General features: G+C 30.6%; 1 protein-coding gene across 1 annotated transcript; it reads right to left on the bottom strand.

Annotated features, from left to right (window-relative positions):
* Positions 1–13007: 13007 nt before the first annotated feature.
* On the bottom strand, positions 13008–15683 carry LOC120074541 (trihelix transcription factor GT-3b-like). Its single transcript, XM_039027695.1, has 2 exons — positions 15280–15683; positions 13008–13654 (listed from the first exon to the last, which is right to left on the bottom strand). The coding sequence occupies exons 1-2, from the start codon at positions 15553–15555 to the stop codon at positions 13127–13129; spliced, it is 804 nt and encodes a 267-aa protein (XP_038883623.1). The 5' UTR covers positions 15556–15683; the 3' UTR covers positions 13008–13126.
* Positions 15684–16125: the final 442 nt, after the last annotated feature.

Genomic DNA, 16125 nt, shown 5'->3' with positions numbered 1-16125 from the left:
TTTCGTTTTTAAAAGTAACTAAAATTACAGTACAAACAAATTATGCATATGCACAGAATAATTTACAACATGCTTTAGAATAAGAGGAAAGGAAGAAGGGTTAGAATTCGACTTACCCTTGAAGAAACTATTCATCTTCATGAAAATCCTCCCGAAAGGTCACAATCACTTCGAACCATCAATCTTTCAAAAATTACAACAAACCAAAGAGATACAACCAAGAGATAAACCTTTGTATTCTCTGTAGGAGATGAGAATCACAGGAGGTGTGGGCTCTATGTTCTTTTGGGAAGAGGGAGATAATTTGGGAGGAAGGAAATTTTCTTGGGAGAATTACGTTTTGCTAAAGAGAGATTTTTTTTTTTTTTTTCAGAGCCCTCTCTACTATATTCTTAAGATGAAGAATGTAAAAACTGAACAACCCCTCTACCACGATCGTCTAACTAAGAGAAAATTAAAGGGAGGGAAGTTGTAACTCCCTTCCTTTAATTTTAAAATTAAAATTAATCTAATTTAAATAATATCTATATATATAACAACTAACTTATTATATGTATATATAACTATATGTTATATCAAATATAACACATCACCTATAGTTTTTATATTGTATCAAATACAATTTAACCTATAGTTTTATTTCTCTCAATAATGCATGGTATTTAATATAAATCACATTTATACTAAATTTAATTATGTGAATCTCATTCATATAATTAGTATTTGAAACACATTAAAAAATTTAATTCCTCTAAAATAAACTTTTTATTATAATATATCAAATACATTATATTAATTATATCATATATAATTAAGTTAAATTAATTATATCACATATAATTAATTCTCTCAATCAATTTGAACAATTCAAATTAATCAAAAATTAATTCTCAATAATCTTTGTTGAGCTATAGAGCGGACCTTATGGACCTGTAGATTGAAGCTCCAATGGTATATAGATAATTAAATAAACTCTTTTAATTAAATGATCCAACATTCATTAACTGTCGGTCGCTCCATTAAAGACCAACAGCTGCACTCTTCGCACTACAGATATATTTCTGTGTCTATTAGATATAACCAGTCAACGGTGCGATCAGACGAATCCCTAAAATGGTAGGCTTATTGAGTCGGCGATCTGGCCACTCTCACCCATACAAATCAAAGAACCGCCTTCATAGACAGGAGTTCACTCACTCAGGATTCATGTCATGTCACCTATGGTCATCCTAGTAGTGTAAGTCTCTACAATTAATAGTGTTATATAAAGAGACTATTCATTTCGTGGTCTGGTCTTATACAAACTCTTTTATATAGAACACCCACGTTCAAATGTCTCCATATGAGTGATCAGGATCAGATCATTTATAGCACTTTACAACAATTGTAACATCTACAAAGCGGGTCGTATTCGTAGTGACACATGGATAAGGTATTCAACCTTATCCATCTACTACAAATCATTTAGGTTATCACCTCAACATGATCCACATGTATGTCTCTGCATACATGTTTAAGCTACAGAAGATAACCTTAGATGTTAGCTTATTAGTTTTGTGGGTTAATCCTACTAAATGTCAAATAAAATATCACATATTTTATTAAATAAATAAATTGTTTGTACATTGCAATTACAAACTACAAGACCCACTAGATTTAGGGCATCAATCACAACAGGGGATAAAATGTGAGGAAAAAATGAGGTGGGTTAGGATTTTTAGAAAATATACGAAAACTTAAAATGTGGGCTTAAGGGGTTTTTGCCCACACATTGTGTCGGTAGATACTGAAAATTTCTGCCCATGCAAAACTAAAATAAGTGTCAAACAAAAACTTAGCCTAATGATTTTCACCAAGACCACAAAACTTTTTGCCCACGCATATATTTTTGTCGGCAAATATGATATTCTGCCCATGCATTAAAAATGCATCGGCAAAACATAGCTATGCTGACAGTTTTTGTTGCGTTGGCAAAAAAATCGTCAGCAAAGACAAAAAATTTTATAATGCCTCCTTAGCACCTTCATCATATCCTCATCTCATCGTTCATTAATAAATCAATAAGTACAGAGGGAGAAAAGAGCAAAGGGCTGGACGAAAGCCCCAACAAAAATGTGAAGATTGCATAAAAGCTATAGTTTAAAGACTAAACTTGTATAACCTTTTAATTTCCATCAATATTTTAAAGGAGATTTCTACTTATAATTTTGAAATATTTATAAAATGTTAAAGATAGAGCAACATTTGAAGGAATAAAATAGATATTTTTTAAACATTCAAAGTATTTTGAATATTATAATAGAAAATAGATGCCCATTGCTTATTGTCCCAAAGGCCATGTGTCACCATTCATGTTGTCCATGTGCCTTGTAGTTATTCGAGTTTGTGTTCATATAAGTCCACATTCTACTTGTCACTTTGTCTATAAATAGTGGTATTTGGTGGATCTTAAAATCACTGTGAGAATTCCACTTCCACTAATTTTCATATTATCCAATTTCATGATTTTGGTTATTTTATGTTTTTAGTTATTTTATTTTATAATTTTAGTTTTTATTTATTTATTATTATTATATAAAATATATTATATTTTTCATATCTATATTCCCGTTGTACTCCTCAATTTCATAACACGTTATCAGCACGAGCTCCTTTTGTTTTCCCTGTTAAAGGTAGGTCCTAAAAGTATGTCGATTTTTCCTTCTTCGTTATAATTAATAAATTTAATGTTGTTTTGTGTATTCAATATCTATTAAATTTCTAATATAAGTATAATATTTTATGATAGTATTGCCATGAAAAATCTCACAAAATTATAATTTTTCGCTCTTGATATTAACGACAATAATTATTTGTCATGGGTACTTGATGCTGAAATACACCCGGATGTTATGAATCTTGGGGAGACTATTAAAAAAGGAAATACAACATCTGGTCAAGACAAAGAAAAAGCTATGATTTTCCTTTGTCATCATATTCACGATGGATTGAAAATGGAGTATCATACAATAAAAGATCCTCGTATCTTGTGGAAAAAATTTGAAAGAGAGGTATGATCATCAAAAAATAGTTATTCTTCCTAAAGCTCGAGTGGATGATTTGAGACTACAAGATTTCAAATCAGTAAGTGATTACAACTCTGCATTATTTAAAATCAGTTCAAAATTGTTGTTATGCGGAGAGAAAATTATTGATGTTAATATGTTAGAGAAGATATTTTCTACATTTCATATCTCAAATATGCTCCTACAACAGCAATATTGAGAGAAAGGTTTTAAATAGTATTCTGAATTACTTTCATGTCTTCTCATAGCCGAACAAAATACGAGTTATTGATGAAAAATCATGAATCTCGATCAATCGGAACAATACCATTTTCTAAAGTGAATGCTGTGAATTTTAGTAATAATCATGGTCGAGATCGTGGTCGCAGTCGAGGTCGTGACCATGACAGAGGAAGAAATAATTATATTTTTGTGGTAATCATTTTGATCATTTAAATTTCAAAAGAACCACACAAAATGATGATCACAAAGGCAAGCTCCACAAGATAAAAGTTCATAGAGTGTTGAAATAATGCTTCCGATGTGGAATGACTAGGCGTTGATCACGTACCTGTCGTACGTCAAAACACTTGGTTGACCTCTATCAAGACTAAGAGAAAAATGTGGAAGCAATTTTTTGCATTCCAAGATAATGACATATTTGACCCATCTCATATGATAAATTTGGATGTGGCGGACTTTCTTTGAATCTCATGAAGAAAAATTGGCACAGTTGGTGGCACCTCAAGTGTTTCTTTTGACTTTGAGAATTCTAACTTAATGTTGTTGTTTTCTTTTATCTATCTTCATGTTTTTTTTTTTTTTTTTTTGAAACTTTTGTAAATTTTAAGTGTTGTTTTTCTTATTGTAATTATTTTCTTTTAATGAAGAAACATTGATCATTTTCATATGTTGGGTGACTCAAAAATGAGCAAAGAAGATCTATGTTTGGCAGATAATGTAACTACACATACAATACTTACAAATAAAAAAATACTTTTCAAAATTGACAATGTTGAAAGCAAAGTAAATACAATATCAGGTTCTGTAAACTTAATCGAAGATTTTAGAAAAGCAAATATTATTTTGCCTAGAGGAACAAAATTTACAATTGGCAATACATTGTTCTCTAGTCAATCAAAGAAAAATCTTCTAAGTTTTAAAGATATACGTTATAGTGGTTATCATATTGGGACTGATAGTAAGAATAATATGGAATATTTATATATCATATCCACTGTCTCAAATGAAAAACGTATATTAAAAGAGTTGTTTGCTTTATCTTCTGGATTGTATTATACTCATATACGAGTAATTGAAACATGTGCAACAATGAACCCGAAGTTCATGAAAAAAGATATATTTATAATTTGGCATGACTGATTGGGTCGTCTAGGATCTATAATGATAAGAAGAATTATTGAAAATTCAAATAAACACCCATCGAAGAACCAAAACATTCTTCAATTTAATGAATTATCATGTGATGCTTGCTCTCAAGGAAAATTGATAATTAGACCATTACTAGCTAAAGTGGAGACTAAATCACCTGCATTTTTAGAACGAATTCATGGTGATATATGTGGATCCATTAACCCACCAAGTGGGCCATTTAGGTATTTTATGGTATTAATAGATGCGCCCAGCGGATGGTCACACGTGTGCTTATTATCAAGTCGAAATCTTGCATTTGCAAGATTACTTGCTCAAATAATTAAGTTAAGAGCACAATTTTCTGATTATACAATTAAGACTATTCGTCTTGATAATGTTGGTGAATTTACATCCCAATGGGATAAGTGTTGAACATCCTGTAGCTCGTGTTTATACACATAATGATTAGCAGAATCATGTATAAAACGATTGCAATTAATTGCAAGACCATTACTGAAAACTAAGCTTCCTTCATCTGTATGGGGACATGCTATTTTGCATGCAACGTCACTTGTACGCATTAGGCCAGTAGCATATCATAAATACTCTCCATTACAATTAGCTTATAGTCATGAGCCAAATATTTTCGAGCTGAGAATTTTTGAATGTGCAGTATATGTTCCAATTACTCCACCATAACGCACTAAGATGGGTTCTCAAAAGAGGTTAGGAATATATATTGGATATGATTCCCCATCAATTATTAAATATCTTAAGCCCCTGGTGGGTGATGTATTTACTGCATGATTTGCTGATTATCATTTTAATGAGACAAAATTTCCAAAATTAAGGGGAGGAATTAAGAAGCTGGAAAAAGAAATTACATGGAATGCATCGTTATTGTCTCATTTAGATCCCTGTACAGATCAATGTGAATTTGAAGTTCAGAAAATAATTCATTTGCAAAATATAACAAATAAATTACCAGATGTCTTTATAGATGCAAAGAAAATAACTAAGTCACATATACCAGCTGCAAATGTTATATTAAAAATTGATATCCCCAACACAACAAGTTGTCACTAATGAATCTGGAACACACCAGAAGCGTGGTAGACCAGTGGGTTCCAAAGATAAAAATCCTCGAAAACGAAGAATAATTAATAGGAAAAAAGACTTGGTTGAGGATATAAATACCCATAAAGAAATCCTCGATATGACTAGTGAAGAAGCTGAAATACCTAAAGATAATAATGAGATTTGAATAAACTATGTCATGACAGGAAAAAGATGGAATCAAACTAAATGTAATTTTTGACAACATTTTTGCATATAATGTTACTCTTGATATTATATCTGAAAATGAGGATCCTGAACCAAAATCTGTTGAAGAATGTCGACATAGAAAAGATTGACTTTAGAGGAAAGAAGCAATCGAGGTAGAATTAAACTCACTTTCAAAACGTCAGGTTTTTGGTCCTATAGTCCAAACACTAGAAGGTGTCAAACCTATGGGATACAAATGGGTATTTGTGAGGAAAATAAATGAAAATAATGAGGTCATAAGATATAAAGCAAGACTAGTTGCACAAGGTTTTTCACAAAGACCTGGTATTGATTTTGAGGAAACGTATTCTCCGGTGGTGGATGCAATCACATTAAGATATTTAATTGGCTTGACTGTGTATAAAAGTCTGAATATGCATCTTATGGATGTAGTCATAACATATTTATATGGATTCTTGATAATGATATTTATATGAGAATCCCAGAAGGATTTAAGGTACCTAAAACATATACATCAAATTCCTGAGAATGGTATTCAATAAAATTACAGAGATCACTATATGGATTGAAACAATTAGGACGGATGTGGTACAATCGCTTGAGTGGATATTTATTGAAAGAAGGATATCAAAATAATTCAATATGTCCGTGTGTTTTTATAAAGAAATCACAATCAGAATTTGCTATTATAACTGTATATGTTGATGACTTTAATATAATTGGAATTCCTGAAGAGCTTTCAAAGGCAATAGAATATCTTTAAAAAAAAATTGAGATGAATGAACTCAGAAAGAAAAAATTTTGCCTTGGTTTGCAAATTGAGCATTTATTCATCAGTCAACTTATAGAGAAAAAAATTTGAAAAGATTTTATATGGACAAAGCACATCCATTAAATATTCCAATGGAAGTCCATTCATTGGATATAAAGAAAGATATATTTCGACCTCGAGAAGATGATGAAGAACTTCTTGGTCCTGAAGTACCATATCTTAGTGCAATTGGTGCACTTATGTATCTTGTTAATAATACAAGACCAGATATTACATTTTCAGTAAATTTATTAGCTAGATATAGTTCTTCTCCTATAAAAAAACATTGGAACGGAATTGAGCATATACTCCGTTGTCTCCGAGGAACAATTGGTATGGGTTTGTTTTATTCAAATAAATCAAATTTTGATCTAGTTAATTATGCAGATTTTGGATATTTCTATAATCCACACAAAGCTAGATCTCAAACAGGTTATCTGTTCACATGTGACGGAACTGCTATATCATGGCGATCGATAAAACAGACTAATACGGCCACTTCCTCAAATTATGCTGAAATTCTTGCAAGTCACAAGGCTAGTCGAGAATGTGTATGGCTAAGATCAATGACTCAACACACTCGTGAAACGTGTGGCTTGTCTTCTAATAAAAACCTTCCAACAATATTATACGAAGACAACACAGCTTGCATAGCCCAAATCAAAGGAGGATGTATTAAAAAAGATAGAACAAAACTTATTTCATCGAAACTTTTCTATACGCATGATCTTGAAGAAAATTGCGACATCGCTGTTCAACAAATTTATTCGAAGGATAACCTGGCAAACTTATTTACAAAGGCATTGTCAATTGCAACTTTTGAAAAATTGGTGCACAACATTGGAATGTGACGATTCAAAGATCTTAAGTGATGTTTTCATTAGAGGGAGTAAATATATTGTTTTTTTTTTAAGAGTATTATGTGAAATGTACTTTTTTTCCTTCACTAGGGTTTTTCCCATTGGATTTTTCCTAGTAAGGTTTTAACGAGACATATTTCATATATATATATATATAGGCATCTAAGGGAGAGTATTATGAATATTATAATAGAAAATAGATGTCATTGCTTAGTGTCCCAAAGATCATGTGTTACCATTCATGTTGTCCATATACTCATGTTTGGTGTCCATGTAAGTCCACCATCCTACTTGTCACTTTACCTATAAATAGTGACATTTTGTGGATCTTAACATCACACGTACATTGGTGAGAATTCCACTTCCACTCATTTTCATATTATCCAATTTCATTATTTTTGTTATTTATGTTTTTAGTTATTTTATTTTATAATTTTAGTTTTTATTTATTTATTATCATATAAAAATATTTTTATATTATATTTTCATATCTGTATTCTCGTTGTACTCCTCAATTTCATAACACAAAGTTATTTTTCATAATTTTTCCATTTTCTTATATTTTATTTCTATTATATTTTTCTCTTTTCTTTTTTTATAAGAATAATATACTACCATAAAATCTTGACTATTTTTTTAAAAATAAAATCTTGACTATTTTTTTAAAATAAAATCTTGATAGCTATTTATTGGCGTTTATATAGTATATCATATCATGTTTTTCACTTTAATGGATTTGTCCCTTTCTTTTCCTCACGTTTCTTTCCGAAAAGACATAGTACTATAAAGGATGTACACTGTTTTAAATAACTATACACATGGCCTAGGAATTACGTAAAACCTTATTATGGATGAGATTTATTGATAGCCCCTTTTGATTATTATAACGTTTCTCTAATCCTGGCTTGAATTTTCTTAAAAGGAAAAATGGGATGAGAACAAAGATAAAATATTTTCACTGTGACGGGGTGGGGAGTGCATTCCAACCTGAACTTACCGGTTTGTTATCTCTCATGAAAAGTAGTCGATAATCGAAAGATATTACCACTAAGCAACACAATGATATTTGATATATATAGTGTTAGATAAATTTAATAAAATTTAAACTCATGATTTTTCCAAAACTATAAGGTATTAGAATTATCTAGAACTTTATCATAAACTACAAAGCGATATAGTTTTATAGTCTTCTTCAACTATGCAACTTAGACTCGAATGGATAGTCCCTCTTTATCAAATGGGGAATAGAAGACTAAAAAAGCATAGGATTTTGAGGACCATAATTTTGTATGTATAAGTTGATCCTAGGGTTCTCATAATCCCTTAGTATTAATGGGCTGGTTTTTGCTCAGCACACCATAATTCTTCTATATATATAAAAAGCTATGGCCTATGATCAAGATCGTGTCACACAATATGTTCAATAAATAGCTCAATTTGCTATTTAATTTGCTATCCATATTCCAACATGTGATTGTTTTTTACAAGGCATTATTATTCTAGCCTACAAGAAAGCTCCCTGAAGAGCTAATTAGGGACAACTCAAATATTGTATTGGCAAAACTAATTAGGTTATTGCAGTGAAGGTGATTTGAGAATAATTCGATTCATTCATGTATTATATATATTTAACTAAATAGAGAAAAATAAAGAAAAGACACATAAAATTTCAATTTTAACATTTAAAAAAATTCATATGCAAATAAAAATGGACCACCCAAATATAATTTAACATCTATAAAATTGTGTAAAAAAATACAGAAAATTATATCAAATAAAAGGCGTCTCCCAACTTAATATATTTACACGGTTGAAAATTAAACATATTTTAAATAGATGAGTTATAGATAAATTAATTTATGAGAGTTGAAAAAAAATAAAAGGTGAGAGTTAATTAAGTATGTTAACGTAAGAGTTAATTTAGTAGAATTTCACATTAGTTAAGTGTGGGATTTTAATTGTTCTATGTATATTTAATTAGGGAGTGAGTTATGTATTTAAATTTACCCATGACAATCCTATAAATAGGATTGACATTGACATTGTTGATGTATCCAAGTGTGTAGAGAAGAACACACAAAGAGAGTTCAATCAAAAGTGTGAACCAAGTTTGAAAAGTTTTTCAATTAAAAGTGTTTTTGTTTCCTTTCAAATAATCGTCTGTTGGTTATTTATTTGTGAATGTCCATCACACGCTTCCAATAAAGTGGTATTAGAGCTTGAGTTTGAAAAAAACTAATTGTTTTGCAAATGGCAAATAACAATTTGGTTCCCTTCCAATTGCCTCGACTTATGAAAGAAAATTATAGCTGGTATATTCGTATGAAAACTCTACTTGGTTCACAAGATGTATGGGGTATTGTCAATAATGGTTATGAAGAACCAGAAAGTGATGCAGACTTTAAATCAAGCTCAATGAGAAGCTTTGCAAAATACAAGAATGAAAGACCAAAAGGCTCTCACCATCATTCATCAAGTCATTGATGATCTAAATTTTGAGAAGATTTCTGGAGCAACTACTGCACAACAGGCATGGCAAATTTTGTAGAATACATACAAAAGAGTAGATCGAGTCAAGAAGGTTCGCCTCCAAAAATTGAGAGGTGATTATGAATCACTACATATGAAGGAATCTGAATCGTTTCAGATTATACTTCAAGACTGCTAGCAGTAGTAAATGAAATGAAAAGATATGGTGAGATGATAGATGATGAGCAAGTGGTAGAAAAGATACTTTTCTCATTTGATGAAAAATTCAATTTCATCGTTGTAACTATTAAGAATCAAAGGATTTGAGTGCAATGACCATTGATTAACTTATGGGTTCCTTACAAGCCTATGAAAAGAAGCTTCTCAAGAAGAACAAACAAACAACTGAACAACTTTTTCAAACAAAGTTGCAGTCGAGACATAAAGAAGATAGCCAAGAAAAAGGCAATCAAGGTCAAGGACGTGGTAACAATCATGGATGTGATGATTTCAAAGGTTGAGGTCGAAGAAATTACAGTCAAAGAAAACTTGATAAGAGTAATTCAAACTCTAATTCATTAAGAGATCATTGAAGACAAAATTATTCAAGGTCAAATGGAGAAAGATCAAATAATGAAAAAAGATATGATAAAAGATAGGTTGAATATTATAACTGTCATAAATTTAGCCATTATTCCTGGGAATGTAGGAATAAAGTAGAAGGAAATGGAAATTATGCTGAGAAAGATGAAGAAAGCGGTGAGTCATCTTTGTTTTTGGCATGCAAAGGTGAAGAAACATTAATAATGCATAGTATCTTGATAGTGGTGCAAGCAATCACATGTGTGGATGTAAGTCAATGTTCGTGGAATTTGATGAATCTGTTGATGGTAATATCATATTTGGTGATGCCATAAAAATTCTTGTTAAAGGAAAATGTAAGATTTTGATCAACTTGAAGAATGGGAAGCATGAGTTTATCTCTAATGTTTATTATGTGTCTGATATGAAGAATAATATTTTGAGTTTGGGATAACTCTTAGACAAAGACTATAATATTTTGATGAAGAATTATAGTCTTTCGATAAGGAATAATCGTCATAATATGATTGGTAAAGTGCAAATGACGAAGAATAGAACGCTTATATTAAACATTCAAACTGATGTTGCTAAATGCTTGAAGTCATGTTTGAAAGATCCATCTTGGATTTGGCACTTGAGACTTGGGCATTTAAACTTTGATGGCTTGAGACTGTCATATGTCAAACATCCAGATCAATTTTGGGAAGGTTGTCTTTATGGCAAGCAAGGAAAAGTTTTCCACAAGAATCTTATTTGAGAGCAAGGAGACCACTAGAGTTAGTTCAAATTAATCTTTGTGGACTAATTGAACTAAGTTCTTTCGGTAAGAATAATTATTTCTTATTTATTGATGATTTCAGTCAAAAAACTTGGGTTTATTTTATCAAGGAGAAATCAGAAGTATTTGGCATGTTCACGAGATTTAAAGCTCTTGTCGGAAAAAGAAAGTGGTTATTACCTAAAATCCTTGAGATCATATAAGGGAGGAGAATTCACTTCAAATGAATTCAAAGATTTTTGCACTGAAAATGGAATTCGTCAGCCTATGACAGTTCCATGGACTTCTCAACGAAATGGTGTTGTTGAGAGGAAGAATAGAACGATACTCAATATGGCTCGAAGCATGTTGAAAAGTAAGAAAATGCTAAAAGAATTTTAGGCACAAGCTATTGAATGTGTTGTATACTTGTCCAATCGTTTTCCTACTAGAAGCTTGTGGAATAAAACGCCTCGAAAAGCATGGATAGGAAGAACATCATCCATTACTCATAAGAGTATTTGGAAGTATTGCTTATGCACATATACCTGATCAAAGGTTTAGGAAGTTTGATGATAAAAGTGAAGCATATTTTTATTGGCTATGATACAAACTCAAAAGGCTACAAGCTTTATAATCCTACTATAAAGAAGACGTGGTAAGTAGAGATGTTGTGTTTGATGAGGAAGCAACATGAAATTGGAATGATGAACCAAAAGACTATAAGTTTTTACTTTTTCCTAATGATGATGATGAGTCTAGTGACACTGCTTCTCCATCAACACCACCAATGTCGCCAATCACTCCATCATCTACAAGCTCAAGTGAAGGGCCTCATAGCATGAGAATCTTACAAAACATATATGATGAGACTAAAGAGTTAAGTTAAAGTTTTAATAATCTTACTCTTTTTTGTCTATTTGGTGACAGTGAATCATTGAATTTCGAAGAAGCTTTGCAAGATGAAAAGTGGAAGACTGCCATGGATGAAGAGATAAAGGTCATAAAGAAGAATGATACGTGGGAACTTTCTACTTTTCCAAGTGGAAAGAAAGCAATCGGTGTCAAATGGGTATTCAAGACAAAATGAAATGAAAAGGGAGAAGTGGAGAGGCATAAGGCAAGATTAGTTGCAAAATGCTACTCTCAAAGAAAAGACATGGACTACAATGAAGTATTTTCTCCCATTGCTCTCTTAAAAACCATAAGGTTGTTTATTGTTGCTCAAAGTAAATGGAAGATCTCTCAAATGGATGTTAAATCGGCATTCTTGAATCGATATTTGGAAGAAGAAGCATACTTAGAACAACCTCTTGGCTATGCTGTAAAAGGTCAAGAAGATAAAGTCTTGAAATTAAAGAATGTGTTGTATGGATTGAAACAAGCACCTAAAATGTGGAATAGCAGAATCAACAGATATTTCCTTGATAATGGGTATTTGAGATGTCATTATGAACATTCTCTATATATTAAGACTAATGATTGTGGAGATATTTTATTGATAATGTGGATGACTTAATGTTTACAAGAAATTGTACATGTTTGAAGATCTCAAGAAAGCAATGACCCAAGAATTTATGTTTTTTAAGAAAAAAAAATCTTAAGATCATTTTAATTATGTTCTTAAGAAAAAAACTTGATATTATGTTCTTAAGAATATTTTCCCACATCATAATAATATTATATTCTTAAGAAAAAATCTTGATAAAGAGAGAAGATCATTAAGATCATTTTAATTAAACAATATCTTTGAATTTAAGTGTCATTAACAATGATTCAACTCACAAAAAAGTCAAACTTTTATCAGCTGATACATATCCCAAATTAATTAAACCCTCTTTTATGGTTAAAAATTCCTAAAAAATAAAAGTATAAATTAATCATAAAATGAGATGAGAGAGCTTGAACAAGTACATACCTTTATAACCTTATATCTTAATTATTATGTGAGGCTTCTCAACAAAGCTGAGATCAAAGCATCTATTTTCTGAGCCCTTGCTTCCTCTTTTTCTCTTCTCTTCTCTTCTTTTTCTCTCCATAATATTTCCATCATCATCTTCTCTCTCTCAATGGCTTCCATTTTCATTCTCCATTCTTCCTCTTTTAACCTTCTCTCTTCCTCTCTAACCCTAAATGCTTCTCTCCATTGTCTCTCCATTTCCATCTCTCTTTCCACAAAACCCTTCAATATTTCCTTCAAATTCCTCTCATCTTCTTCTTTCCTCCATTTCCCCTTTTTTGTACCTTTTTTCGTTTTCGTTGACCCGAATGTTTTGTCTTCGTCTTCGTCTTCATCTTCGTCGTTTTCTTCGTTAGAGAATCGCCCTGTGGCTTTCCTTTTGGAGCCTCCTGATCGGTCTTCGGCTTCGATCCACCAGTTATTTTGTATCCTTGCAGTAAAAATGGTGTGAAGATCGTTGTAAAACGGAAATTGCTGCTTTTGAGCTTTGGGATCCATAGTTTCACAACCCTATATATGTAAAGGTTTTGACATATTAGTAAAGAGAGAAAAAATTATTTGATTAACAACATATTCTCCTATTTTATTTTGTGTGTATTCTTTTAGCTCTAAGTTGAGAGATTCGAATTTTTAACCTCTCAAACTCGTATTTGATAACTTTTTTATCTTATATTTTTTAAGATAAATAATGAGGAATAATATACTTGTGAATGTGTGTTTGGTTATTAACATTTTATCTTTTAATTACTTAATTCTCTCTTTTTAAAAAAAAATATTATTTATAAGTGAGTTTCTTTGTAATTATTAAAATATTTATAGAATTTTTTTCGTTGATATTTAGCAAAACTATATATTTTTTATAGTTATAATAACTAACTCAAAAAATGACTTGATAGTTTTGAATAAATTAAATTCAATTATTATATATAGGAAGATAATATTATTATTCAATATCTTCTTTTTTCAGATACGTTTAACATGAAATATTATATGATTGATGCATCAAATTATCCATTTATATTATAAAGTTCATTATTTTTATGATTTTTGATACATAAATTATTTAACGAGTAAACTTGTACGCTTCCTTCTCAAAATTAAATATAACACTACATTCTATTACTTCAAGACTGCAAACTCCTTTCATCATTATTTTTTTTAATTCCCTGTTTCTAAACAATCAAGTCAGTATATTTGTTGCTAATAGTAATTATAACAAATAAAACAACAAATTCCATGCATTAACCTTATAAATATTACTTTTACTTATAATTTAATATATTGTCTTATAATGTTTCCAAAATGTAGTCAAGTTTTGAAAATTAAATTAATAATAATAATTTTAATTTTGTTTTTGAAATACGATCACAAATTCAAATATTGATGAAGATCATAGAAAATAAATATAATTTTTAAAAATCGAAAAACCAAATGATTATAGAGGTTAAGAATTCCACCATGTATCATTTTTATAGTTTTTCAATTTCTAGATTATATCATCCATTTAGGATAATAATCAGTGCGCAACCATTTTTCGTATCAAGAAGAAAAAAAAATTATTAAAAAAATCAATTTGTTTGAAAATAAAATTTGTCACATGATAGATTATTGATTAGGTTCTATCTAAATTGCACAATAGATGAATGTAATTTGGATTGCACTAAGTTTATCTCATTTGTTTAAAATGGTAAAGAAAATTGTTAGATGTGATGCCTTAACTCTCAGATTTGACACATGATTGAACTCTTAGTTTTCAAGAGTTCAGATTGATGATGAAAATTGTAAGTTTCAATTATAAGTTGTTTGTGTCTACTTGGTTATGAAATTTTAAAAATATTTAATAACCTTCAATTTTATATGTAGTATAATGAGTTGCTGAAATTTTCAAAAAATTAAAAAATTAATTCATCTATTACATATAGATTTAAATTTTACATATGTTTTTTGAAATTTTAAACTTTCCTATTAATGTCGAGTAATTTGTGAATTTAGAAAAAAAAAATGAAATTTGTAGTTTAATGTACTAAAAAATTCGTAATTTAATAAAAGTATAATTGAACAAAGATATTGATAATAAGATTAGTGGTTATCAAAAACCCTAGAAAATCACAACACTAATAAAAAAAATCCGTTACCTTATAACGAGTGACGAGATTTTTCCATTTACACTTACACTGCTCATGGTTCCGATTGAAGCCTTTGGCCTTCATTTTATCGGCCACCGAAATCCAGAGCATCCTATTTTGTTTCATTTCCGAGAAGCTTCTATCCAACGCCGCTCTGATCGCAAGCAATTCCTTCGTCTCCGGTACACTCCACGGCGGAAACCTATCTCCCGCCGCCACATTAACGCCGATTCCATCCGGCCGCCGGTAAAGAATAGCACGGCGGACATCGCAATAATCTTCCATGGCGAATAAAAAAACAACGAATGGCGCAATGATCGCAGAAAGATATCGGGCGATTGGATCGGCGATTTAGAAAGAAAAAATAGAGAGAAAATATAAAAATGGGTGTGAATTAAAGATGGTATTTTGTTAGTGTATGAAAGCGTAAAAAAGAGAGAAATAGTAGAGTTTGTTATTGATTAGTGAAGTATCGTGTTTATCCTTCCACGCGATTTTCGCTTGTGTCATTCATTTCGTCGACATGTCGTCACGCTTACAACAAATCAAATTATATGTGTATGTCCACACCTAGCAAACTTTGTCTAACCCTTTTTTTAAAATTTAAAAAAATAAATAAAAATAAAAAAAGAAATAAAATTAGAAAAAATCAATTTAGATACTTCATATCGATAATAGGGGTTAGGGGTGTTCAAAAAATTAGATAACCCGAAAAAACCGATCAACCCAACCCAACTCGTGCGGTTTGAGTTGGGTTATCAACTCATTTGGATTGGATTGGGTTCAAATAAATGAAAATAGATTGGGTTGATTCATGGGTTCACCTAACATAACCCAAACCAACCCGAACCAACC

Source organism: Benincasa hispida, chromosome 3, assembly GCF_009727055.1.
Source record: "Benincasa hispida cultivar B227 chromosome 3, ASM972705v1, whole genome shotgun sequence".
In the NCBI taxonomy this organism is placed as follows: domain Eukaryota; kingdom Viridiplantae; phylum Streptophyta; class Magnoliopsida; order Cucurbitales; family Cucurbitaceae; genus Benincasa; species Benincasa hispida.
This window is presented reverse-complemented; position numbering and strand designations above follow the sequence as displayed.